The sequence below is a fragment of the Larus michahellis genome, chromosome 4 (genome assembly GCF_964199755.1).
Source record: "Larus michahellis chromosome 4, bLarMic1.1, whole genome shotgun sequence".
Taxonomy (NCBI): domain Eukaryota; kingdom Metazoa; phylum Chordata; class Aves; order Charadriiformes; family Laridae; genus Larus; species Larus michahellis.
The window spans coordinates 76,581,354-76,606,941 of NC_133899.1; the positions used below are offsets into that span (position 1 = coordinate 76,581,354).

Consider the following 25,588-nt stretch of genomic DNA (forward strand, 5'->3'; position numbering starts at 1 on the left):
TTTACTTTGTGTACAGAAAAGATAAAATCAGCATTTATATGCAAACATGAACCAACAAGGAATTTCAAAATCCTGCCATTTCACTCCTCTGAGAAGGAGAGCCAGGGTTATTGTGTAACCAGAAACATCTGAAAGCCGGGGATTTTCTGGGTCTAAATTCAATTTAGATTATAAGAGGCTAATTTAGGATCTGACTGTATCACCTTGGGCAGCCAAAATAGGATCTGAAACACACAGAGACAAGGACTTTGGGGTGGAGAGTTCTCCGTTTTGGACAACCTGGGGCACCGTGTGGATCTGAGGTCTCCCTTTACAAATGAAGAAGGTGAAGAAACATGAGCCAGCTACTCATCCGGGGTGAGCCACCCGAGCCCACTCTGGTGTCCCCGCCTGCCCTGGGGGACAGGGGTGTTAATGCGCCCACCCCAGCCCTGCCTTTCCAGAGTAGCCAGCCTGCACAGCTGGGGCAGAGCTCAGCAAGACGCACGGCTGCTTGAATGTCAAGGTCTGAGAGCATCAAACATGCAGAATAAGGGCTTTTAGTGGGATTTCATAGCTGGAGCGCTGTACTGTGCTTCCACATGTTTGTGATTGCTCAGGGACACGTGCCGGGCTGTGGGAGACTGGGAAATAAGGGGTTTAAAGCAGAGAGCTTCTCTAAAAGAAAATACCCACAGTGAAAACTTCAGGGCACAGGTGTTCTCCGTCTCTTGGAGGTCTTGGTGCCTGTTAAGGATCCTGGAGAAAAAGGCTGACTCCATTTAACGCAGGGTTTAACACGCGTGGCCCTGCCTGTCTCTGGTCAGAGCTGTGAGCCTCTTGCTCCTCCAGTGGAGCTACACCAGGTCCAGGGCATCATTTCTAAACAGCTTCACCAGCTTCAAAAATTATATGCAAGGAGACCCCAGCATGACGGATGCTTAAACCCTGTTCAAGGAGAAAAATAACCCTGTGGGAACCACTTGTGAACAAGACCACCTTCCTCACCATGTCCAACACTGTGCCACCGGTCCCAATGGTGGGCTCAGCTTCCTGGGCTGATGCATCCCTGCCTGGTAAGTGGGGAAAGCAAGGTGTCCTGCACCAACTCACTGCCCATCTGCCCACCTGCAGGGAAGCAAGGGGCTGGCAGGACAGGAGGGGTGTTTCTCAGGCGACCTGAGAGTGAAGAAGAGGAGTGGTGGGACTGTGCGGTGCTCGCTGAACAGACCCCGTTGCATCACCATCCCTTGCAGCCAGCAAAAGAGAAGTTGCCATGCAGGGTCACAGCCCCAGGGGGTGGCTGAGCTCCGCCAATGCGAGCAGAGACTAATAAAGATTGATAAAGCAGCAGGAACCGAAGGGAAACAAATGCAGGGGGAAGAAAAGCCAGGAGGGAGGCGAGCAGCCCACAGGCACAGCGGGATGAGCTGTGGGTAGGCTCTTGCTGTGCCCAGACCAGCAAATGTTTTTGTTTCTCCCCCAGCAAACATCCCCGGTGCAGGCTGTGGCTGGATATTTGCTCCTCGAAGGTCCGTGCCTGAGTGCCCTGGGCCACCCCAACCCCAACCTGGCTCTGCCCCCTCCCGTGGGGCCAGCTGCTATGGGCATTTATATACAATGGAAAAGGGGATGTGCTCTCCTTTGGGGCCAAATCTGCAAAAGCTCTCTGCGCCCCTTGGCTCACTGTGGGATGCTGGGCAGGTTGATCCACCCCCGGGGACCACCACCCCCTAATAACATCCCCATGCTCGTGGCCCCGGTGCCACCCCTCCCCGGCCAGGGCACGTTGAGGTGCAAAAGGGAGCATCTGCCCCAGGGCCACCCTCCTGGCCCCGGGGGCACGCTCCCTCCCACCTGCCACCCTCCTGTCGCCACGGGGTTTATTTACCCGGGGGCGAGGGGATAAATGGGGATAAGGAGGTAGAAAAGGTCGCCTGCCTGGTGGCCACAAAAGGGAACATTGTGCCTCCGGGGAGGGGGAGGGGGCGGAAAGGCCCCAGAGAAAGGGGGGTACTTTGATGCAGCCTGGATGAAAGTGGGAAGGGAGGGGGAGAGGAGGGGGAGCAAACAGGGGGAGGGGACGACACCAAAACCTCTTCCAGCTGGGACACAAGTCAGGATGATCCCTTTCTTTAAATGGATAGAGCCAGGCAGAATGCGGGGTGGCCAGGGGGCAGCCTGCCCCTGTCCCCCCCAGCCCTTTCAAGCTCTGTCTCCTCCCTCCCTCCTCAGCCTCTCACTTTCTTCCATTTTTTCCATTTTCTTTCTTTCCTTCACACCCCTGTTCCACCTCCTGCTTCCAACTCTTTCTCCCATGGTGAAGGCACGGAGAAAGAAAGCGGGGAGATACTACAATGCAAAGTTAATGTAAAGGAGTGGTGGGGAGGGGAAGACCAAAGGCAGGGATGGAGAAACATGGCCTCGGGGAACCTATGGGTAGCCCCCCTCCATCCACACAAGCCATGACATCTGTGTTTCAGCATGTTTTTTGGCCCTTGGTGCAAGCTGTGGACTGCAAATCCCATGGCAGGGCTGAATCCTGGGCAAAGAGTTCTTGGTGCTGTTACGCCCTATGTTCCCCTGCCTCCTGAGATGCTTGAGGAGCATAAAGCTGGAGCATCAAGACCTAGCCCCATGGCTGGAGGAGTCTGGGGACAAGCTGTCCAACACATCCACACCTCTACAGATGCCCCCAGCTGCTCTTACAGGGTTTGCTGGGGGCAATTTCTTGCCACGGGGGTGTCTGCAGCCTGGGGCATTGCCCTGCAGATGCCCAGGCTTGCTCCAGGCTTGAATCTCATCCACTTTTCTAGCCCCTCTGTAAGGATGGAGGTCCAAAGTCCTGCTGCCTCGAGTCAAGGCGCAAGGCGAGCAAACAAAACCAGAACCCCAGCACGCGTTATTTCTTCCAATCTGCCGGTTTTCAGCTGGCCACCTGACTTCTTACAACACAGACTTGCTAGCACTTTAAGACAGAGGCAGAGACCAGGATTTTTCAGGTAGCTCATATGTCATCACCGTATTTTGATGATACAGTTCAGAGGTGCTTCAAAACCTCCAGAAAACCGAAATTTTAAAATAAGTTGATCCAAAGCGGATCTTTGCTTCAGCAAATGGTCTGTTGTACATTTTGACTGTGCAGAACTTTGGAGATTGCAATAAAATGTTTAACATTTTGGAATTAAAAGTTGTTCCATCCAAACAACTCCCAAAATGAGTAATTTTGTAACCCAAATGTTGCACTTATAAAATGCTTCTTATTCACTGCATCTTCTTTTTCACTAAAAGAAAAAACTACATGGGGAAAAAAATCTGCATTCAGACAATACACAATCAAGGGAAAGAAAGTAGCAACAAATCCCCCACTTAGTTTATTTTCAATAAATAACTTAATCAGCTCTGGCAAACTAATAGCTTCCATAATGCTCAGCTCAGAACCTAGTTGGAAGTTCATTACTTGCTTTGTCGCACGCTGACAACCAATGCTTGCAGTGAATTATTTTAACTCTCCAAAAGGAGTCTCAACTCACTTCTCTTGTTAAAATGGAACAAAACAAATCTAAACGGGCATGAATAAATTCACACAAGAAATCTACTTTGCACTTATCTTAACTCCCCTGGCTTACAACAATTTGCTAGGAAAGAGCTATGCAGCTATTTAGATGGCTTCTGTTCAAGCGGGCGTGCATCACGACCCACTGCCTGGCTATGCCAGGGCTAATCCAGCCGTGCAGTGTGGCTTTCTAGCCGGATGAAGTAGCTGCACCGAGCTCCCTCAGCGATGCCCAAGCTGCGCCTTGCTGTCTCTGTACCGAGTGCCCTCCACAGCGGCTGGAGACAGCAGCCGTGAGACCCAGTTATCATATCCTGTAGGAGGATGCCGTGATGCAATGGCGCACCAGGCACAGTGATGATGCTACTTCATCAGGTCAAGGCTGATGGTAGTGAGGAGCTGGGATGGGAAGATGGCAGCGTAGTGCAGATGGCAGTTTGGTTTTCTTGCAAGGAACGGTCCCCAGTCCTGTGGCCCCAAACGTGGCAGAAGCAAACAACTTGCAGACAGCCTGCCTCTCCTCCTGCCCCAGCCTGTGCTCCCGGCAGCCTCAGAAGTCCTCGTCCTCTGCTCCTTGTCCAGCTCTGGGTGAATTCTGCCATGTGCACACCAAGTGCAGCCCCTGCCCTATACCAGCAAGGGTCCTGTCCGTGTAGCTCAAGCCCAACCAGCCGTGGGATGGGCAAGACTTGGGCACTGCCCTTGCTTTCTCCAGCGGGTTTTGCTGCACTGAGAGGGTTGGTTATGATTTCTGCTGGGCCTGAAAGAGTGCTCAGAGGTCACTTTAGCAAGTTGTGTGCTTCTCTTCAACAGCAAGACTTGCCTGCTGGCAACCATTAGCTCTCTTCAGCATCATAAACAGAGTCAAATTCAGCTTACTCCACGTCTGAACTTGGCTTAGGCACTAGTTTTTCTGCCAGTACATCGCTGTTTTCAACTCCAGTCAGCACTGGTTTGAAGTTATTACCGTCTGGTGGTTGGGGTTTTTTTGGTGGTGTATGCATCCTAAATGAGCTTTGTGGTCTCCCCACTTCAAAAGCCTCTCTGCTCTCACCCCTCTTTACTGGCTGTCCTCTAGCAAGACCAAAGACCAAAGGGTATAAACTATCTCAGTAGTGTCCCAGGTCCGTGCAGCAGGCGGGGATGCAGCCTGTGGGACAGTCATCCAGGCTGCTGGAGATGGGATTTGGGGGAATCAGGCAAGGAGACGGTGCAGAGCCATGCTGGGGCGCACCGAGACCCAGTCCCCATCCTGGCCTCCATTCAAATCAGTCCCAAAATACAATGCACTCTGCAAATTCCAAGCTGCTTAAAGCACATTTCACCCTCTCCGTTGCCCAGTTTTCTCTGGTGCCAGGTGTGTCCAGGGCAAGGAGAAGCAGTGATGGGGGCCCGCTGGCCGGCACAGAGCCCCCTCGGCAGGGAATCACACGCAGGTGCTTCACTGAGGGGAGCAGCTGCTTCCACTGACACCGGTTGGTTTTCCTTCGATATAAGCAAGCCCGTGCTGGAGGCAGGCTGGTGCCAGGGATGTGGGAGCCAGCAGCCTGTGAGGAGGGCTTTGCAGGTACTGTGCTGGTAAGATGATGATGGTATTTACTAATGCTTCTAAACTAGATTTTTATTTACCCAGTGGGTTTCACCTGCTCTTTCTGTGTATGGCTCTGCTAAAGGGAGTGCGGCTTCTTTGTGCAGTCTTGAGGGAATTGTGTGTGTGAAAGTGGGAAACACAGAGAAAGGGAAAATGTGCTACAGTATTGCAACACTTCCTCCTAGTATTTCATATCCTGAGAAAATTCGTTATTTTTTTTAAGAAAAAAAAAATCTTGAACTGCTTCACTCAAGGGAAAGATATTTGCTGTGTTATAAAAGTGTCAACATTTCACTTACAAATTGGTCATTCTTTTGGCAGTGACTTTAACAGAAAATTCCCCTTGGGGCTATCATGCCTCTCTCTGTTGGTTTTTCTTCCCCTTTAAAAAAAAAAAAACAAACAACTTAAAAAGCAAGCACAATTTACTGCGTCTGGTGACGGGGTAACTATTGTACTGCAGGCTTTAAGTGGTGGGGCTGAGGCCAGGAGATGAAAGGAGATCAAGAGAGGAGAGAACTGAAGCTTCTCCAGCAGCAAGGTGGATGCTCGTAGGTCAAAGCTTGAAGCGCTGCCCTGGTCCCTGCGGTCAAACAATCATCTTGCCAGAAGTTTCTCCTTTTCTGCTGTCTATACCTCTGATCTTACTAACATCTACCTACAAAGGGAAGCATTTATAGAGTTGGGGGGGGTGGGGGCACAGTCTAATACTTGAAGTCATTTCTCTGTGCTTCTTGCTCTGATTTAATGCACTATGCCTTCCACTGCTGACCACTTTCTTGCACTTATTTCTCCTTTTCATTTCCACGTTCCTCTCCATGACTGTTTATTTCCCCTCTATTGAAAACAACACTGATAACTTGGGCAGATATTAAATGTCTGTCTTGTCTTGGGTTTCTCCTGCTCGTCACGGGTAGATGCTGGTGTTGGAGCCTGCCAGCCGGCTGGGGGTTCTGTGAGGATCTCTCTCCTGCCTCACCTCTGTGTAGCGCAGCCGTGCTAGGACTTGGTGTGGATCACTTCCCTTATTCTTCTGCCACCTTATTGTGCCCTGTGGCAAAAGAGAGGTGGCAACAGGAGTGAGGGGGCAGGCAGCACTCTGCAGAAAATGAGGATTTATTCATCCTGATCTGAACAATGATCTCTGATTGTAGTGTCTCAAGAACAGTGAAGAATCTTCATTTAAAACACAGTGGAAATCCCAGTCTTTGATGTTTTTGCTGCACTTTCCCTAAGTTAAGGATGCTGCTGTTCCCCTTCAGTCTGATCCTCTTGATGATGGTGACAGCAGAGGTGCAAAGCAGCCCCTCTTACTGGGAAGTGCCTTAGCTATGCCACTTCTCCCCTTGTATTAGCTTTAGCCTCTTCCTCGGTAGATCTTTATTATGGGAAAATAATGTATGGAAGAAAATACTTCGATACAATAAAAAGACTGAGCACTGCTAGGTGTAAAACCTCTCCATGTCCTCACTGAGCTACAGGAGCACCCACTCGCTTCTCCAAAGAGCAAGCCTCAGGGACTGGCTTGAGAGCACCCATGGTGAGGTCCCAAGGGATGCTCTGAAAGTACTTGGCAGAGTTCCTATGTTCCTGCATGCCAGGGCATGCACTGAGCTCAAAAGGAGCTGGGGCTTCATGGTGTCCCCAAGGCTCTAAGTCATTTGTTACACTGCCTGATAGCCTCTTAAGGGTGCAACACTAACTTGTGATTACAGCTGGTGCTGCTTTAATATCGTTAGTGCCATTACTCCCGGGTATACCTCTGGCTAATGCTGCTTTGAGGGTAGTTTCTGGGAAGAAAACCGAACCCTTGTTGGCTGATGCCCAAACTGGGCAAAGCCAGGCTGGCTCTGCCTGCTGTTGACTGTGCAAGGGGCTGCCTTTCTCTCTTTAACTACGCACACTCCCAGGCTCCTGGCCCACATCCAATCCAGATAAGAAATGACTGAAAATTGTTACTGTTAGCCGGCGATTCTGTGACCTGCATGAAAAGAGTGAAATGACCTCGGGACTAGTCTTAGCACACAGCCGTCTGCCCGCAAACCGTGGCAGGCGAGAAGCCTTGGTACGCAGACCAAAGGCTGGCAAGACAAGTATTTTCCTGGCGGCTGCTCCCCGCAGACGGGAGGGGAGGCAGAAGCAAGCTGATACGCAGGAGCTCGCCTCGCTGCCTGCTCTGCTTGGTCTGTAACAAGATCTTTACAAGGTGTTAATGCAAAAGTGAGTTGTTATACATTGGAAACCAACCGTTGGCCATTCTTTGCAGGAAGACGTGTGGTAAAGCTGGTATTTGCCGGTGATATCATGTGGTGGTAGGAACAGGAGAAAGCCCTCTTCCCTTGGATTCTTATCTCTTAATGTGCTCCAAGGCAGTGCTCTCCCAGAGACCCCCCCAGTGCCGAGGCTCTGCTGCAGCCAGCTGCCCTGCAAGAAGGACCAGCAATGCCACCCTGTCATAGAGATGCTGCAGGACACCCTCGTGCCTGCTTCCTCATGCTTCTCGTGGTGTGCACGCCTTCAAGCAGGCTGCATAGCCCCTTCCTACGAAGTTATTTTCTTAACAACATGTGAAGAAAGTTGGAAGGAGAGTAACCATGGAGCTGAACCTGAGGCTGCCCATGAGGGGTGACAGCATCATTTAAAGCCTAGAGTGCAACAATGCATGGTTCATTGCAAGGAACTATTTTTTACCGTGGGCTGGGCTGTTATCTGCTTTGGGTAACAAGAAAAGCTTCAGCCTGAGCAACTCAAAATGCCAAAGGGAGGGCCCGTGGTTGAAAATTGAAGGGTTCTTTCAGCCCGGGGAAGGGGGCAGCTAATCCTGACACCATCCTGCAACTTGTTTCTGCTTCATTAGACATGTCTGTGACCTGTGAAGTGCTGCACAGGAACATGGGAACCCGTTGGTGGATTTAGATACGAGAGGTTTAGAGAAGTCTGCTCCGTAGCTGCACACTGACAAGCCTGTGCCTCCTGGCGCCCTCGGCTTGCTGCTGCATTTTTTTTTGCTTTTTTTTTTCTCTTTTAATTCTCAGAATTCCTCAGCGTATTTCTTCTGCCTGAATCTGACTCTCCCACAGTCCCATACCTTGGGGTTGGGTTTGTGTCTTCCTGGGGAGCTGGAGTTTTCATTTTAGGCACTGAATTTCTAGTTGTACATCTAAAGGGAAATGAGGTGCTCATCAGAAGCATTCCCCATCCCTGTCACAAGTGTTTCAGGTAGCAGTTTAGGCAGCCACCCAGGCTTCCTGGAAGCCCCCACGGCAGCCCTTGGTTGATGGCAACTAACCCAGACACTGAAGGTCCCACCATCAGGTGAAGGTGGCCCCTCCAAGCAGGGGAAGCATCTGGCTGAGAAGGTAGATCTGGTGTTACTCTTGCTGCTTATGGGTGACTCCCATGGTCAGAGGGCTTTCATCTCCAAATCTTTGCTCTGACACTATTTTGCACAAATGGAGCGGAGAGGTCTAGGTGTGAGCTTTTAGGCAGGAATCTTCTCAACTTGGTCCTACAAGTGTTCAGATGGCTACTGAAGAGAACAGGAGTGAGCTGAGCTGGCTGAAGGTACCTGCTGTCTCTGCAACTGACAGAGAACCTACCTTGCATCCTCCCTAACGCTTTCTCAAAAGGGCAGGATGATTCAATACCCTTCTCTCTGGTGTAGCTTCTTGAGCAGCCTGATCTGAGAATCCACCAGTGACTTGTGGTCACCATGGTTGGGGATAGAAGACCCTCTGTTCATCTTGTGTTTCTAAAAAAAAAAACAAAACAAAACAACCGGTATACATCTTTCTCCCTGCACCCTCTTTCCCCTCAAGTGTTTGGAATACTCCTTTTTTTTTTTTTTAACTCCTAAAGTAAATTGTACATTCCTGATTTTGCCCTACTTAGCTTCTACTGAAACACTGGCTGACAGCTTTAAGGTAACTTGTGATGCTGACTAAGCTCTCTTTTTTTTTTTTTCTTCTTTTTTCCTGCCTCATATTAATATTGCTTAAGTGAAAACTGTTCACAGATATTTTCTTGCCAATTCCGTTACAGTTGATGCTGCTTTAACGTTGCTGCAACAGAATCTTGATGTGATGTGATGAACCTAGTAATGATGCTGAGTTACTTGACTGAGAGATAAATATTGTTCTTGGAAATAGGAAAATGATCAGTGTTCCTAAGGAAGGAAAACAAACATCCTGCCAAGCAGTAGTAAAACTCTCTAAACAAATGCATTCTGCCACCATGGGACACTTGTCCGGATAAACGCAGCAGTTCTGATTTCTAAATTGCTTGGAGAAGATGGCATGCTGTTGTTTTAGGCTGAGAGTAAGTATGTGGAAATCTGACTGAATTTTTGCAGGTCATCTGTGAGGACGAAGCCCCTAAACCCCCACTGTGGAAAGGTACCATGTCACCCCCCCGAAACCCACCAGCCCTACCTGCTGTTGCCAAGTGTAGCAGGTCATTCAACACCCAGGTCAGCTCGCAGCCCTTGCTCCCACCCAGTGGGGCTGGTGGAGGAGCCACACAGGACAAAACCTTTGCAAGTAATTTATTAGGTGCTTCAATTCCCAGGGCCTTTGAAATGGCTCTGCTTATTAGAGCAACTTTGATTTGAGAATGAACTTGAAGCGCAGTAACTATTGCTTTTGCTTGCAGGCTCCTAAATGCTACTTGCTGTTAGAGCCTGCGTTTTCCCATTTTATTTTATTTTTTGCCAAATGGAATCATGTATGTGGAATACTCTTACAGATCTGGATTACGGAGCACCTACTGCAATGACTGAATTTGGGGATGCTGAGTGATCATACTCCTGAAAACATCTACCTTCCCAGTACTAACACAGCAGACATTATACACACAGTCCCTGCAAAGTAGGTCAATTTTAATAACCCTTTCTGCTTTGTGTTCACTCAGCATATTCTATAGGCCAGCCCATTTTGCTCCATTTGACTAATAATATTCACTACAGCTATTTAAGGAAAGTAACAGCCTCTGCTGTAGTTCTTCATGCCATCATCACTGTGTTTTGTTTCACAGCAATCTGTCTTACCTCTGGCTCACCTGTGCTGAAGCAGGTCTTCAGTATGAGCCCAAAAGTAATGGGCAGAGCTTAGGAGTCTCTGTTAAGCAAGCACAGACTGCTCCTTAGAAACTAGTATTGCCTTTAGATAAAGCTATATGTACATGCAGCTGAAGTTAGAGCAGGACACTGTTGGTTATGTGTGGTTGTTGAATGACAACACTGTTCTCAGAGATGCTGCTCCCCTGAATAAAGGCATCCCATCCTAATTCCTGAGAGTACCTGCCAGGGCACAAAAAAACTTTAGATACTCCCTTGCCTTCCCTTCATTGTAGGCAAGGGCAGCACAGCCTGCAGCACCTTCTGCATGCCCCAGAAAGGAATTAACAGCACCAAACCTGTCCCGTCTCCTATAAACGTGCATCTCCCCATACATCATTTCTGCAGTACTTGCACCAAGTGCTGAGGTCAGAAGACTTGAACAGGAGGAAAAAAAAGCAAGCCCAGAGGTTATGCTGTGCTGCTCCTTATTCCCTTCTGCACGTGAAACCGGGCCCAGGGGAACTGCCTCTCTGCAGTACCGCTCATTACACCCCTCTCCCACCCCCTCAGGCAGAAGTTACCTTGGGCATATTTCTAGCAAATACATGCATCTTGCAGCCCTGAAGCCATTTATAAATAGATTTTTATTTATAAAGTCAATTTACATAAAATATGATACTCTTTTAAAAACTGCATATGTACAATTTAAGAAATCCTAGCAAGTGCATACAAAAATGCCTTCAATACATATTTTTTTTTAAAAAAAAAAACAAACTTCAGTTTTCAGAGAAGTATACCTTCACACCAGGCAAACTCAGACACCACGTTAAGACACAACATAACTTTACAGTCTTTTACTAAAGTGTTTGGAGAGGAAAAAACTCAACTTTTTATATAAACCATGTATGTTCCCAAAACATTCTAGCTGGCAGTGTTCAAGAACAAGGGAATAGGGCTTGCTAAAAATAGAACTATCCCCTCACCCCTTTTCTCTAAGGTTTCTTGTACAAAAATAAGTCTTCATACACCAGTGTTCCCATAGGCAGTTCAAGTTACATATAAAATAGAATCTGACATGATAAAAAAATTCCCTCCCCCTCCAGAAGCAAGGAAGCATCAAGTGTTTTCAGTTTCTTTTGTTTTTTTTCCCCCCGCCCCTCCAAAGCAACACCGGGAAGCAGCCGTGGGGGGGAAGCGGGGTCGCTGGGGCATCCTCTCCGTCGGATTCTCCCGGCGGGAGACGCTGCCCCGGGAGCGGGTGGCGGAGCCCCGGCCAGTCTTTTACACCATTGCACTTTCCACAGCCCGGAGACGAGGGGTGAACCCGGCGAGGAACGCAGACAGCAGGGTCCCGCCGGGGTTGAGTTGGGGGGGAGGGCGTGTGAGCATTTTTTCTCGGGGGGGGGCAGGGATGCTGGCTGCTGCGGAGAGCGAGGGCGCTGAGGTACTGCAGGCTGAGCGCGGCTGCGGAGAGATGTGCAGAGAGCCGCGATGGGTACCTGCCCCGCTCCCCCGGGGGACGGGGTTGGGGGTAAGAGGCACCCCCCTCCCCTGCCCTCCGGCTCACCTCACACCGGCTCAGTAGCTCCCGAGCCAGCTGGTGAAGTCCAGCAGCTCCCGCTCCTCGGGGCTGAGCGCCGCGTCGTAGCCGCTCTCCTCAGAGGAGCACGGCGAGCCGGGCACGGAGGAGGCGAAGGAGGGCGAAGCGGAGGAGTAGCCGCCGCCGCCGCCACCATCCCCGACGGCCGCCCGCCCGCGGCCGTCGGGGAAGGCGGCGGCGGCGTCGTGCTCGTCGAGGAGCCGCTGCAAGGCGCGGATGTACTCGACGGCGGAGCGGAGGGTCTCCACTTTGCTCATCTTCTTGCTGGCGGCGCCGTGGGGGACGTGCTGGCGGAGGGCGGCGAAGCCCATGTTGACCAGCCGGACTCGGTTGCGCTCCCGCTCGTTACGCCGGGCCACGGCGGCCGCCGCTGCCGCCCCGGTGCCCGGCAGGGCGGCGAAGGCCAGGCGGCGTTTGCAGCGCAGCAGCTCGGGGGAGGCGGGCCGCCGGCGGCCGCGGGGGGCGGCGGGGGGCAGCGGCGGCGGCAGGGCCCCGCCGTTCATCGCCGGGCGGCCACGGCGGCGGGCGGAAAACGCACCAAAAAAAAAAAAAAAAAGTTTTTAAAAAAATTAAAAATATTCTTTTAAAAAGTAAATTAAAGGGGAAGACAGGAGGAAGGGGGTGGGCGGCGCGGGGGGGTGTTGGCTCCCACCCCCGTCCTCTCCCGCCGCCGCTCCGCGCCTCTGCGGCCGCCGCCGCCGCCGGGCGGCCCCTTATCAACGCGCCGCGCGCGAGCCCCCGCCGGCCGCACGCGCCGCGCACGCCGCGCCACGCGCGCCCGCCGCCGCCGCACCCCCCCCCCGCGCGCGCCCCCGCCCTCCCGCGCGCGGCCGGCGCGTGGCGCCGCCAGCCCCCGGTAACACCCGTCTCCCCCTGTCCGTGGGAAGGGGGTCGCGCTCCCTTCCCTCATTTTGCGACTTTTTTCCCTTAATCACCGCTTCCGCTTTTCATATTTTTAATATTTTATTTTAATTTAATTTTCATGCTCATGCGGGGGAGGGGCTCCCCTCTCGCCCCGCCTTCCCCCCTCCGTTTCCCCCCCCACACACACACCGGCAAAAGCAGCGGGGGGTGTCAGCGTCGGCTCCTCTCCCTGAAAATGTGCTGTTTCCCCCCCCCACCCCCGCCAAAACAGGGCACCTCGTGGGGGAAGGTGGCGGCCCCGGGAGCGCGGCTGCCCCCCGACCCCCACCCACCCCCACCCCGCCGTGGGGGTGTCCCCGAGGGGCGGGGCGGTGCGTGGCAGCAGCCCCGCCACCGAACACCGGGGTCGCGGCTGTCCCCGTGGGGCGGTGCGTGGCAGCAGCCCCGCCACCGAACACCGGGGTCGGAGCGGTGCGGGCGCCTGGCCGCCGGTTGGCGTCTGTTTGGCAAAGCGAAGGGAAAGAGCGGGACTCTGCTTTGTTACACGTACCAAAAAAAAATAATAATAAAGTAAAATATAAACTTACAGCAGTTGCGTGAGCCATCTTATAAAGGCCGTTCTCTCTTCTTTATAGGCTTAAATGAGAGTTTCAAGGATAAAGGCGCGGAGAGGAGAGGGAAAATGCAAAATTTTTGTGGCTCGGGGATTGCGCTTGGGCTTCCCTTTGCCGTGGCAAGCAGTCCTGCCTGGCCGGCCACTTCCAGCTCCAGGGAAGAGCAGCAGGGTAAGGTGCTTTCGGGTGGCTGAATTTCATGGGGAGGACAAAGGAGCTGCTTCCTGGCGTCCCCGGAGCTTGTGGTGGGAAATGACTTACAGAGTGTTTTCCTAAATAAGCAAGGGGGATAGAGGGCTGGGATCCGCTCTTGGGTTCAGCATGGCTTGCAAGATGTGCTTTAGAAAAAAAACAACAACAAAAACCAATGTGATGCTAAAACATCTCCAACAGACCCCTCCACTGGCTTTGTTGGGGTCAGCTCAGGCCCTTTCTGCCTCGTCCCCTGTCCCAGCCGCCGAGCTGGTGCTCATGCAGCCCCTCGGTGTGACCACCTGCAGGAGATGGAGGGTGCTCATCCACCTGAGGGTTTGCAGCAGCTGTTAATTGGGGTAAGAAAAGGGCTAATTCCCTTCTTTGGGGTCTCCCTCCACCCAGAGGTGTGCGGGCAGGGAGGTATGGGGTAGTTCAGTTATGGGACCTCATTTTTTGGCAGGGGACGTAACCCCTTCCCAGGAAGATGCTCAAAGCTGGGGTCTCTAGCAGCAACCTGGTGGCAGGGACATGTGTGTGCCTGTGATGGAGCCACCACCACACAGGTAGGTGTCAGCGAGGTTCTGTGCCAAGATGCGGGTATCAAAGTAAGGATCTGTATCCTCCTGTCTACCCTGAACTAACCGCTCTGCTGCTGCTCCTAAGGTGTATCTAAGCCAAAATTAGTAACACAAAGAGCCATCCATGGTTTCTAGATGTGACATGGACGAGGCTTTTTTCTACCCGCGTGGGGTATTTAGGGAGCAGCAAGGCTCCACCAGCTTGGAAGAGGAATATTTCTCCTGGGGATCAGTCATGATGGCTGCAGGTTGAAGGAGCGAGCCCCGCTGCAGCGGGGCTGAAATTCCTGGAAGTGTCAGGGAGGACCTCACGAGTGCTTCATGTGTCTGGAAATCCCGCTCAGGCACACCTCAGGCTTAGCATCCAAATTCGGTGGCTTTCGAGACGTACTTGGCCTGTTCCGTAGACCTGGGGGAAAAACCATGAGCAGCCAGGTGGCTCCGCTGAAGGGTCTGGCCCACCAGGAGCAGCCCATGGCGTTCAGCACGGGGTGGGGGGTGTTGTGCCTGGTGGGCTCCAGCGAAGCGCAGGGGAGCTGCTCGGGCAGATAAATGTCCTCGTGTGTGAGAGTGGACACCGGATCGCTTGTTTAACTCAAGCCATGTAACACTGGCGCTTGCCTTCAGCTTGGCTGGCACCGGGGGCTTCCCTTGTGCTCGCTGGCAGTAGTGGCTTGGGCAGAAAGGGCATTACTGTGGCAGAGTAAAATCGATGTTCTTTTATTACCCCATCTTTAATTTCTGATGCGAGCCCTTCTTGCAGGAAAGAGGAAGCTGCTGTCTTTGAAGCTGTTCAGGAGAAAACCTTCTGTATCGTAAAGCCACGCTCACGAGTAATAACTGGATTTTTGTCGTACGAAAATGACTACAGGGATTTTTTTTTTCATTAATAACGCACCATTCAAACACCAGTAAATCCCGTCTCAAGGGAGAGCGGGCAGCCTCCAGCCCCAGTGACTCCACGCTCAGCTCGGCGATAAACTTGAGTTGGCCAAATTGGCTTGAGGGCTGCTGATGGCGATGTGATGTGTGTTTCCAGCCCCATGTGACTGTAGGATCTGGGCCTGAGGACAGCACAAAGCAACTGCTAACGCTTTCTTAGCGACGCAGCTGGTTTCCCGATAGTCTGAAAGAAGGTAGGTACATCTCGAACTCTGAGAAATGTAATCTTATTTGAAATCTCTTTATAAAGTTAATGACTATGTAAGATCCAGTAGAACAAGGCATCATTAACACTGTGTTCACAATCAACTTCCTGATCGTAATCTGGGGAGAGAGAGTGAGAGAGCATCCAGCGATGTCAGAGGGTGGTGAGAAGAAATTCTCCTCCCCTGGCACAGGTACGGCAAAAGTGATAGAGGCATGGTTGGCGTGGACACCTCGCAGTTCTGCGTGGCTTTGGCCAGCCTGGTGCAAGGTGGGAGAAATCTGCTCAGAGAGAGGGTACCTCTGCCATGAAGGGCCTCCAAGCCCTCACGCTACGTGTTATTTCTTGCGTCTGCCAAAGGTGGGGGCAAAACGCTGCCACCAGAGTAGGCGTGTGGGTTGGTGGAAACACAGCAGACGAGGTGGTGGGTCAGTCCCGCTGTGACCCACACAGCTTACAGGCAGCTGACGTGACCTTTGGGTTGTTGGTTTTTTTGCCAAAACTTTCTGGGCCTCAGTGGAAAGCGATAGAGGTCCCGTGGTGACAAGGCTCGAGAGAGCAAATGCCATTAATAAATGGCGAGGGGCAGTCAAGCAGCCCCGTTCTCCCTGGCGAGCAGGTGAATCCCCGCTCTGCAAAATGTATGCATGTGGCTAATTTTCCAAGCGTTTGGCTTTGATTGATAAATACATACACGTACGAAACGTTGATGTATATATTAAAGATTATATAAAACTTTGTAAATTATTTAACGATTAAAATATTCTTAGGCTAATTACAATACGAAAACCTCACGTCAAGGCATCCACATTTCTCCATGGGTTGTTATTTCTATATTGTACCATGGCAATGAACCCTGATGGGATTTTGTAAGCAAATGTGGCAAAAACATTGATTGGGAATTTATTTTTTCTCATAATTTGTGCATGTTTTGCTGGGAGCAGGGCTAGAGTTGTGTCTTTAGGTCTGTCACCAGTACAGCTGGCCCCGGGGCAGTTACAGTTTGCAATTAGATACCACGCGGAAAAGAAAAAAGAATAGATAGGGGTGTGTGCTTTAGAGCTATGAGTACATTTGTTTCACTTTTGGGGGGGAACAAAGTTTATTTGAGTTTATTCTTTGAAGGGAACTCCCTGTCTTCAGCTGACGCTCTTTTCGAATATACTCTTTCTTGGACTTGGTGAACTTTTTTTACTAACTCTTCTGACAGTTTTTTTGCACACCTACAATTCATTTCAAAGTGCCTGGGAATCACTGGAGGATGTCTGAGGCGCACTTTGGAAATAATAATAAATAAAAAAGTCCTTTGGAGATTTTATGATTTCTCTCCCTTTTTGTTTCTTCCAAGGCAGCCTCTGGCCAGCCTTGTTTCCATTCACCGCGCAGTTGCCTGGTGCATCTGAAGCTTGGCAAAGCCCAGCGCCTCCCCCTTTTTCTCCTCCCCTTCTTGAAAAGAGGCAGCCCCGGGTTTAAAAGTTGATTTTTAGCTTTGATTGTGCATATGTGCTATATGAATGCTAAGCAGCCTTTACAATGCGTCCTTGTGATGCGCCCGGGAAGGCAGACGCGGGCTGTGAGGTCTCCCCGGCTTCCCGTCATTCATACGGCTTCGGTGTGGTTTGATATGGGCATGTTTTATTTACGAGCGAGCTCTAGGGTGAATATAGCCATGCTACGGGCAGCAGCTGAGGGACCGAATGGGCTGAGCCAGTGACACCAGTAAATCTGCCACATTTGGAGCTATTTTCTACCATGGAGGGGAGGTATTTTCCCTAACAGTGGTGTGGGATTGGCAAAGGAGGCGGCTCCCAAGAGGCGGCAGGAGTCTGGCACGGATGGCCCTGCCTGGATGATGCGTGTAATTTTGCCTCCTGGGGCCACCTCCTCTCCCCTGCCTCCAGCCCATCCTTTCGCAGGAGCACAAGTAGCAGCACCCCAAAGCCAGGGGGAGATTTCTCTTACCTGATGCCCAGCTGGAGCACTGGGGTGCTGCTGTTGGATTGTTGGTGGCCACACTGACGGAGCGAGAGCCAGAGAAGTGGATGGTGGGAAAGCACCGTCATGAATTCAGCCTCTTCTCCTCCATTTAAGTTTAGTCTCCCAAGTTCACCCCATGCAGCATTAACGTACTAAATCCCCCAGCTCTTTTAGGACGTCCTTCTGACGGTGTGGGCAGTGTTTCCCTCCAGCTCAGAAGAGGGTTGGCTGTTTTTTAGCTCTGCAAAAAATACCACCTGGCTTTGTTCCCTTTTTTAAATCAGTCCTTTCCTTCTGGACGAGGTGGCACATCCTTCCGACACCCCTGCAGCTTGGGATGCCAGTATGTATTTTCACAGCTGAACAGAAGGTTGCAAGCTGCCACAAGGCTAGAGGAGGAGGGTACCTGGACTCCCCAGGATGTTTTCAGCCTTGCCTACCCTCTTTCCGTGCTCCGGCTGATAACCAGAGACAAGGGAGGAAGCCGCAGGCGGGAGCTGTGGTCACCTGTGGTTTTTGCACCGCGTTTGGGAGCGATAAGTTGGGCTCTCGCAAAGGGAACCAACTGATAAAACCCAGCAGGGCAGGCAGGAGGCTGAGTCTTGCCAGAAAAGCCACTCTGCCGTCCAGCCTGCATGCCGGCTGCGAGGATGTCCCCCTGGTGTGCCCCCACCCCTGCCTCTCCTCCCGCTGGGATGGGGCTGGGGGGACTCCCGGCTTCTCACCAGGGCTCCCCGGGCAGAGAGCTGCCAAGGCAGGCGCACACCAATGACACGACTCACAGAGGACATTTAATCCTGGAGAAAGTGAAGTGTCATAAAGACCCCTTTTCGATGGCCACCATTAAGATGAGCTCCTGTGCTCCCCCTGCGCTCACTTCAGTAGTGCCCTTGCATGTGCCAAATGTGCCTCCCTCAATCAAAGCCAAACCTCTTAATGCCCTGGGTCTCCTGATGCTCCTACTATTGACTTCCTTTTGTGGGGGGAGGGAGTAACTTCTTTTGCTCTTTATTACGTTTTGATGTTAGAAATTCACATAAGTTCTGCCCCAGAGAAATCTTTCAAGCCATACCTATATGGGATAAAGCGTAAGACGGAGGAAAGAGAAACAGCAGAAAATGCCTCCAACGCCAAATCCAGTGCAGCGCTGGAGCAGGTAATCGAGGGAGCAGGCACAAAGGCAGAGCACCGAGTGCTGGAGATGGGAGAAGCATCTGAAGCATCAGAGGACATGGGCAAACTACCCAGGAATAGGCATTTGCAACCAAACCAGAGGAAACACCTGTTTAAACCCAGGTGTTTAAAGTTAGAGACCTGTTTTGAGAGCCTGATGAGGCACTGAAGATGCCTGTTTTTATGGCTGTAGACAAAAGGAGGTAGAGCATCTTTTGTGGAGAGAGTAGGAGCACTACCAAGTGGTTTAGATGATGGTTTTGTGACCTCTCAGATGGTCCTGCAGTGAGGTGCGAGGCTCCTGCAAGGACAGAGGAGACCTCTGGGGAACTGGGAAGCGAACTACCCATCTATTCCCTTCAGAAAGCCCACTTGAATCATCCAGGCCTTCGGGAACGGTTTCTGCTGGCCTGTGGGGACCTCTAGTGTGAGATCTGGCTTTGCACAGGTCTCCAGCAGCGTGAGTTTAGGGTTGGGGAAGGAAACTGGGGTGTAGGGGAAAATGAAGATGGGCTGCATGGTTTTTCTTGTGTCCCTTGCTGTGAAACAGGCTCCAGGTGTGCTCACGGTGTGCACCACGGCTGCGCCCTCCCTTCTAACTCGCCATCGCTCTTGGTCGAGCTTCTCTAGCTGTTTTCACATGCAGAGCTGTGTTTCATACCTTGTTGCAACCCTTTCAGATTTAACCTGTAACTCCACCTGAGGACTAACCCTGCTGCCTTTATACCCGTGGCCCTTTGGTGGTTATTTCCCTTGAAAACGCAGGTGACAACACAACTGTCTGTCCCATAGTGCCAGAAGCAATGTCGGGTGCTAGCAACTCTGCGTTTGGATGCAGTCCTAACTCCACCACACTGTTTTATAAGGCACTTTCCTCACCTGGCCCATGGTGGGGACCACGCAGACATGGTCACCTTGCAGCTGTACTCCTGCCCCCGAGGGGTCTGTGCTGCTGTGGATGGTTTCTGGTTCCTGCTTCTGGACATGCGTGGCTGGGCATCATCTGCCTCCCCAGCCCGTTGGGGACTACAGAGCCCCTCTCTGTAGTCCTTTCCCCACTGCTCTCCTTCCCTGCTGTCCATCTGTTGGTCTTTTTCAGGTGCTTTCCAGCTGGTGGCTGGAGTACGAAGGTCTCTGCGTGCACATCAGTGTCCCCCACTGGGCATCAGGGAGCCCAACCAGGGCAGGGACCCACAAGCCATGGGGGACACCTGTTTTCAGAAATGGCTGTAGCAGCCCTCATTGGTGTCTCAGGGGATTGCAACCAAGACGTTTTGCAAGAAAGCTTGCAAGAAAGCTAGTGGTGTAGTCAGAAAATCATGACTTGCTTTTTCCTGTGCACATGGCTTTGTGCAACTCACTTTCTCTTGCTTCTCTTTGCTCTACAAAATGCATCTTCCTTCCTTTTTTCATGCCCCTCCTCCTCCTTCTTTGTTATTTTCCTTTAGCTACAGGTACTGACATGGGATGGTTTTACCTTTCCCCCCCTTTCTTTGCCACCTGGGGGGAGTGTGACTATTTTCCATTATTCTGTTTCACCTCTTTTCCACCAGTCTAGCTCTGAAACTGAGGATGATTAGGGCACCCAGTCATTCAGTCTCCCTTTGGCCAGATCATTTTTGAGGCTTCTTTGTGATTTACTTGTGTGAAATATGCATCCAGCAGGCAGCTGGTTTTGAAGACCAGAAGTTACCTGAGTCTTCTGTAGCTGTGGTTCCATGGGGTCTTCAGTGCTAGGAGAGGGGAAAGGACAGAGTCAAAAAGTCCGTAGACGGTGAGAATCTCCTGAGCAGGGGTTTATATTTATGTATAGCAATTTTCCTGAATAAAATACTACCAAAGGGATTTTTTTTCCCCTCATCTGCAAATACAAGTTTTAATAGAGTCTCAGCCAAAGGTTATTGCGATGTGGTGGTTTTTAAATGGGGAGGGAAGACCCTTATGCAGATCTTTTGGGGGGCTTTGATGTCTTCTTTAAACAACAGATTTTTTTTTTTTTCTAAATAACATTTTCCTCAACTTTTTCCCAAGATACTATTTACGCAGATTAAAAAAAAAATAGTTATGACAATGTTCATTAAGCAAAACTGCGTCCCAGTGAAAGCGACAAGCAGGGTATTTTGATACTGACTCTTGATTGAACAGTTTCAAAAATTTTTTTAAGGAACTTTGCTCTAAACTCCGCAAAAGGCTATTTTCCTGTATGCCTTTCCTCCTTTCCCAGCTGGCTGTGGGTCACAACTGACGGCAGCCCACCGAGAGCCCGGGCAGAAGGCGGCTGCTCTAAACAGGATTTAATAATTAGGCAGGAGGAGGTGCATCAGCACGTGGTGGGGACTGCACTTCCCGAGAGGCCCCGCTGTGGCCATGCCTCCCTTTGGGGGAAACCCAGGCTTTATCAAGAGCCGGAGGGACCAACTGCCAGCTCTCTCTGGGGACAAGCAGCCATGGGACTGAGGTGCGGGATGAGGACCACCAAGTGCCAGCTGCTGGTGACCAGCCTCTGCGTCATGGTGAGCAGGCAGGTTTGGGGGGGATCTCTGTGAAACCGAGGTGAACCGTTGCCTTTCCCATCCCCGCTCGGAGAGGGTCGGGTTTTCCCACGTTCTGTTTTTCGCAGGCGGAGGGCAAGCAAAACCAACTGCCTGGGTTATCGCTGCGCCCTGGGTCGTTATCGCTGGCCGCCAGCATCACCCCCCCTCTGCTGATACACTTCTGGTTTCTCAGGGCTGTCACGCCGCTGCAGCCCTTTCACAACCCGGTGGCCACCTCGAAGGAGAAAGGAAAGGTCGCTGCCAACAGAATGAGGGGTTTTCAGCAAAAAAGCTACTTGCTCCCGTCTCCTTGCAGCAAAAGAGGGAGGATGGACCTGCTGCACTTGTTGCTGTGAGGGTGGTCAGCTGCAGGTGGGATCAGTGAGGATGTGAAACTGCGAGGCTTCGATGGAAGTACATGTGAGACCTGTGGACCTGCACTGCGAAGCAAAGGCAGTTCTAGGGATCCTTTTCTTACCAGCTTTTGAAGCAAATTCAAGGGGACCCTTTTGGCTTCTGCTTTTAGAGCTGGTGGGAAATGGTGGAAACTGGGGAATGCTTCTGCTGGATGTTGTCAAGTTGTATGTACTTGTTGCCTTTTCATTTCATCAAAACTTGCAAGCCTGAAAAATAATCTGTATTTAGGTCAAAGAGGGTTGGTGGCTTGGAAAGAGTGTAATTTAAAGGTGGTGCCTTATTTTGGGCCATGTGTAGTGGCTGTACGTTGTTCTCTCTTCCAAATAGCAGAATATATCATTTGGAGAAAACTAAAGGAGGATTAGTACCAATGATGTTTAGTGGAGATGTTAAGGCACAGCCGCCGGGGATGGCAAGAATCACATTACTGCTGTTGGGAGGATTTTACACTGGTGTTTCTCAGAAATCTGAGCTAACCGGTGTTGCACTTAGTGTTTTGCTGGGCGTGGGTCGAGATACGCAGTAATGCACAGCATGAAGGATCAGTGGGTGCCGCAAATTAGGTTATTTATAAGCAGAAAATGCTATGGTTTGGGTGTATTTAGTCTCTGAAACTGTAAGTCTCCAGCAAGACCTATTGGTCTGCTCTGGAAGAAAATGTCGTACAGTGGGGATTATGTCAACGCCAGACCGTCACGTTTGACACAGGGATAGCTGCCTTGTGCTTCCATGTTGTAAAGGCACAAAATGCTGAAACCTTATCTTGGGACCTAGGAGTGGCCTCACATCTTGTATTTTCCAGGTTCATTACACTAGAGTTGGAGCTGTTTTTAACTATCCCGCTGTGCTGCTGCCTCTGTCCCAGCTCTGCCACTGGTCGTGCTGCAAAGAGCCCTGCTCTAGAGCCAGGTGCCACCAGAAAAGTTCCCTCTCCATCACCTGGACTTGCTCTGGGCAACACAGAGGGTAACGTGCTGGTGGTCACCCTATGCCTTAGGCATACCAGTGCTCTCAGAGATGGGACAGAAACACGGACAGCCCGGTGGCACGTTGCAGAGATGGAAACCAGCACAGATTACTTAAAGTAATACAAGACTCAGCTTTTTGCACTCTACAATAGGAAATATAGCCAACAGCAGGCAATGGGACTAGCATTGCAAAGAGCAAAGCTGGCAGCCCTTATAACTGCATGTCCGTACCCTGCAGAGCCGGGTGGGACTGCACGGGGGTGCTCCGAGAGCATTGATCCTCTGGGCTTTCTTCACATGGTGGGAATTTCCTCCATAGATGCTGGCCAAGAGACCATGGGCTGCGTGCGGTGTCACATGCACTCATTATCCAAGAGAGAAGAGGAGCTTTAGTATGTTTAAGTGTCTGGGCTTTGTCCTTTTATGTGCATTTTGGGCTATATGCAGTGGCCTTTGGATGGTCAAGCTGTCTGCATCTGTGTGGGGCCCAGGAGTATCCAGATACACCTCAAAGCTTTGTGTGGGCTCAGCAGGAGCTGCTGCTTTGTCAATCCCTTCCTAAAACCCTTCTTTTCCAGCTGTTGGGGTTGTCCGTTGCTACGCTGAGCACAGTCACTCACTATGGGCTCCATTTCACCCTCCTCAGCAACATCTCCCTGGAGAGCAACTCCTACAGGGTCATCCACCACACAGGTAGGTTGCGGTTGCATCCCAGTGAGATCTTTGGCGAACGCAGGAGCTGCAAAATCCCCCAGAGCAGTTGAAGGAAATGCAGAGGCATCGCAGAAGGAGGCAGGGGGTGGCTTTTGGAGGATGCACTAGGGATAACGCAGTCCCACAGACAATTTTTGTCTGTATCAGAGCCCCACGCCTGGCACCGAAGGGTGCTGAGGGAGCAGAGGGTGCTCAGGTGCTGCTGCATTCACTCCTGTTCCTCTCTTCACCATCTCCCCATCCTTCCCCTGTGCTGCAGTGAAAGCTCAAGGGGAGCTCAGCCACAGATGGACCCAAAGGTGCCGTGGGGCTGGAAGGGCCCTGGGAGCGTGGGGCGAGGGACTGTTACAGGAGTTGAACCGGAGCATAGAAAATTGGGGCTGGGAGAAGAAATGCATGGAAACACTGGTATTTGGAGAAAATGTGGGTTTTTTGCTCTACACAAGGGAGAATAAACTGAGTCTCAGGTATAAGGCTAGAGCAAAGAGATGAGAAAAGCCCAGATACTAAAATACTCTGCTCGTCTCTGTTGTACTTGCAGCTGCTGCTTCTCCGGAGCTACTCTGGGCTTAAACATGCTCATACCCTCTCTAGATCCTGGTTCTCAATTTCAGCTTAGCAAGGCAGGTGTAAAGATTACGTTGGTCCAAAGCTAAGGTACAGCCCTCCCCCTTTCCTAAAACACACCAGGGGTTATATAGGTTGTCACTTAATGCAGCCATGCAGGCTGTCCCTTCCCAGCCACCCCTCTCCAGCAGTGCTTCCACTTGCTTTGCTTGCAGGCGTTCACTCTTCGCGGGATTAACCCTGAGAGAGGGCTGCAAAGCCCTTCGCAGCGATGTGGTCCCCGCGCCCTGCCCTGGCGAATGGGCTGTGACCCTGCCTTAGCCAGGAGGAAACCGGAGGGCGAGTGTTGCACCAGATTAGCAGCGCACGGAGTCCCGATAGGGGCCGTGGGACGGCTGCTGGGCATCAGCACCCCCTCCTTTCAGGGGGATCCTTATCAGAGCGCTGAAATAATTGACAGCTTGTGGTCTGTCGGGCGTACCGACACCCTTGTAGGGTGCTTCGCTCGGCTGCAGCTGTGGGAACCGCTCAGAGGTTTACAGCCCTGCCACAGGAGCAAAGCATATGCAGATGGGGGGGTATTGAATAAATTATAAAACAATTTCAGTTCTGCAACCTGGTCCTCTTGGACCAGCTCCCCAAAATGCACTTTTTGGTCCCTCTCTGGGCAAAAGCGTCAGACCAGGCCTCTGTTAGCCCTAAAGTCTTGGTGTCTGACCGCAGCTCTCGTATCCGACTTCCTTCCAGCTTTCTACTTTGGGATCTGCCTCAGCATGACCCTGATCCTCGCAGCCCTGCTGAGCTCTGCCGCCACAGTGCGGGAATCGCAGCTCCTCACCGCCATGGTGCGTATTGGGAGGGACTGGCTGGGGGGGTGCTTTTTGTAACCTTGGGCTGATGCCCTTAAAAAGTGGCGCTGGGGGCTGTTTTGCCTTGTGCCCGGGAGCCTGCATGCCCGGGGAAGGATGCCCTGTTGCTCCACCTTGTGCTGCAAGGGGATATTTTTGTAAAAGGCATGACCTTGCAGAGCTCTTCCAGCTGAGGATTGCATCCTTCTGCACCTTGTTTCTTCTGCCAAGGTCCTGTGTGTGCAGCTTTCAGAGCAGGGTCAAAGGGAGGTGCTTATCTGCCAAAGCAATTGCAGTGATGAGGATGCCCGGAGTATTTTTTTTTCTCACCAAGTCAACACGTGGTTTCTGTGGGGAAGCTTTAGCAGTGCGATTTTGAGTCCTACGTTGTCCTTCTGACTTGTGACAGCAAAGTTAGCCCCCCTCCTTCCCTCCTCGCTGCAAATATCTACCACAGTGGTGGTGGGAGGCATACAAAGCATGGCAACAGGCACGGGGGCTTTGGGCTGTACCTCAGTTGCAGGCTGCAAGGCGAAGGTGGAGGGGTATCACAAGAGCTGAAATGCCACCTTTCTCCTCTCCATCATCCACAGTTAAGTGCCTGTTTGGGTCCCGACCATGGCGGCATTAGTAAACTGGACGGTGAGTTCAGCTTCATTTAAAAGCACAGCCTGCACACAGGGCTTAGTCTGTACGGAGCTTAATATAAAATAATTGCATTGCTGTCATACATAAACTAGCTTTCAAAAGATTTATGTAACCTATGTAATTGGGGAAAATTATACTGATGGTGGAAATGAGAAAGGAACACCTTTAAAACTTAGTGCAAAGCAGCTACTGAAGTTAATGTTTTCACCTTCTCAATATGCAGTCTGTCTCTCCCTGTCCAAGATGCTCAAAGGGGCCTGAGTGATGCCGTTCCCATGAATGCTGCTAGCAGACTATATATAATTTCCCTCTCTTTTGCTGAAGTATACTTCAGTGTCTGCCTGCTGCATCTAAAACAACAGATGGGTATGTACAGGCTAGGGGAGATAGTCAGGGCTGCCTAAAAATATAGTTGAACAACTTCTGTAACGTTTATTCAGTTGCTTTACTCTGTGTGTAGTATGGTTTGGGATATACCAGTAGGTAAAAGAGGTTGTTAAAATTATAACTGTTTCCTGAAGGGACTATTGAAGGAAAACATAGCCAGCAAACTCCGGCATTG

The 25,588-nt window shown here is 51.3% G+C and overlaps 2 protein-coding genes across 14 annotated transcripts in view; one reads left to right on the forward strand and one right to left on the reverse strand.

Annotated features, from left to right (window-relative positions):
• Positions 1-10,902: 10,902 nt before the first annotated feature.
• On the reverse strand, positions 10,903-12,537 carry ASCL2 (achaete-scute family bHLH transcription factor 2). Its single transcript, XM_074582461.1, has 2 exons — positions 11,750-12,537; positions 10,903-11,646 (listed from the first exon to the last, which is right to left on the reverse strand). Exon 1 carries the CDS (start codon positions 12,283-12,285, stop codon positions 11,761-11,763), a length of 525 nt encoding a protein of 174 aa, XP_074438562.1. The 5' UTR covers positions 12,286-12,537; the 3' UTR covers positions 10,903-11,646; positions 11,750-11,760.
• An 8,151-nt stretch (positions 12,538-20,688) lies between these two features.
• TSPAN32 (tetraspanin 32) overlaps positions 20,689-25,588 on the forward strand; it is a 32,925-nt gene continuing 28,025 nt past the window's right edge. For 6 of the 13 annotated variants that reach the window (XR_012586814.1, XR_012586815.1, XM_074585706.1 and 3 more), the window contains exons 1-4: positions 20,753-20,843; positions 20,951-21,445; positions 22,896-22,942; positions 24,278-24,375. Coding sequence is in view for 8 of the 13 variants with exons in the window: in XM_074585706.1 (XP_074441807.1) it covers positions 21,273-21,445; positions 22,896-22,942; positions 24,278-24,375 (318 nt within the window). In the remaining 5 variants the exon portion in view is untranslated. Of the gene's footprint in view, positions 20,844-20,950; positions 21,446-22,827; positions 22,943-24,277; positions 24,376-24,971; positions 25,021-25,588 lie in introns of all 13 variants that reach the window. The other 7 variants (XR_012586816.1, XR_012586818.1, XR_012586817.1 and 4 more) reach the window with 3 other exon arrangements.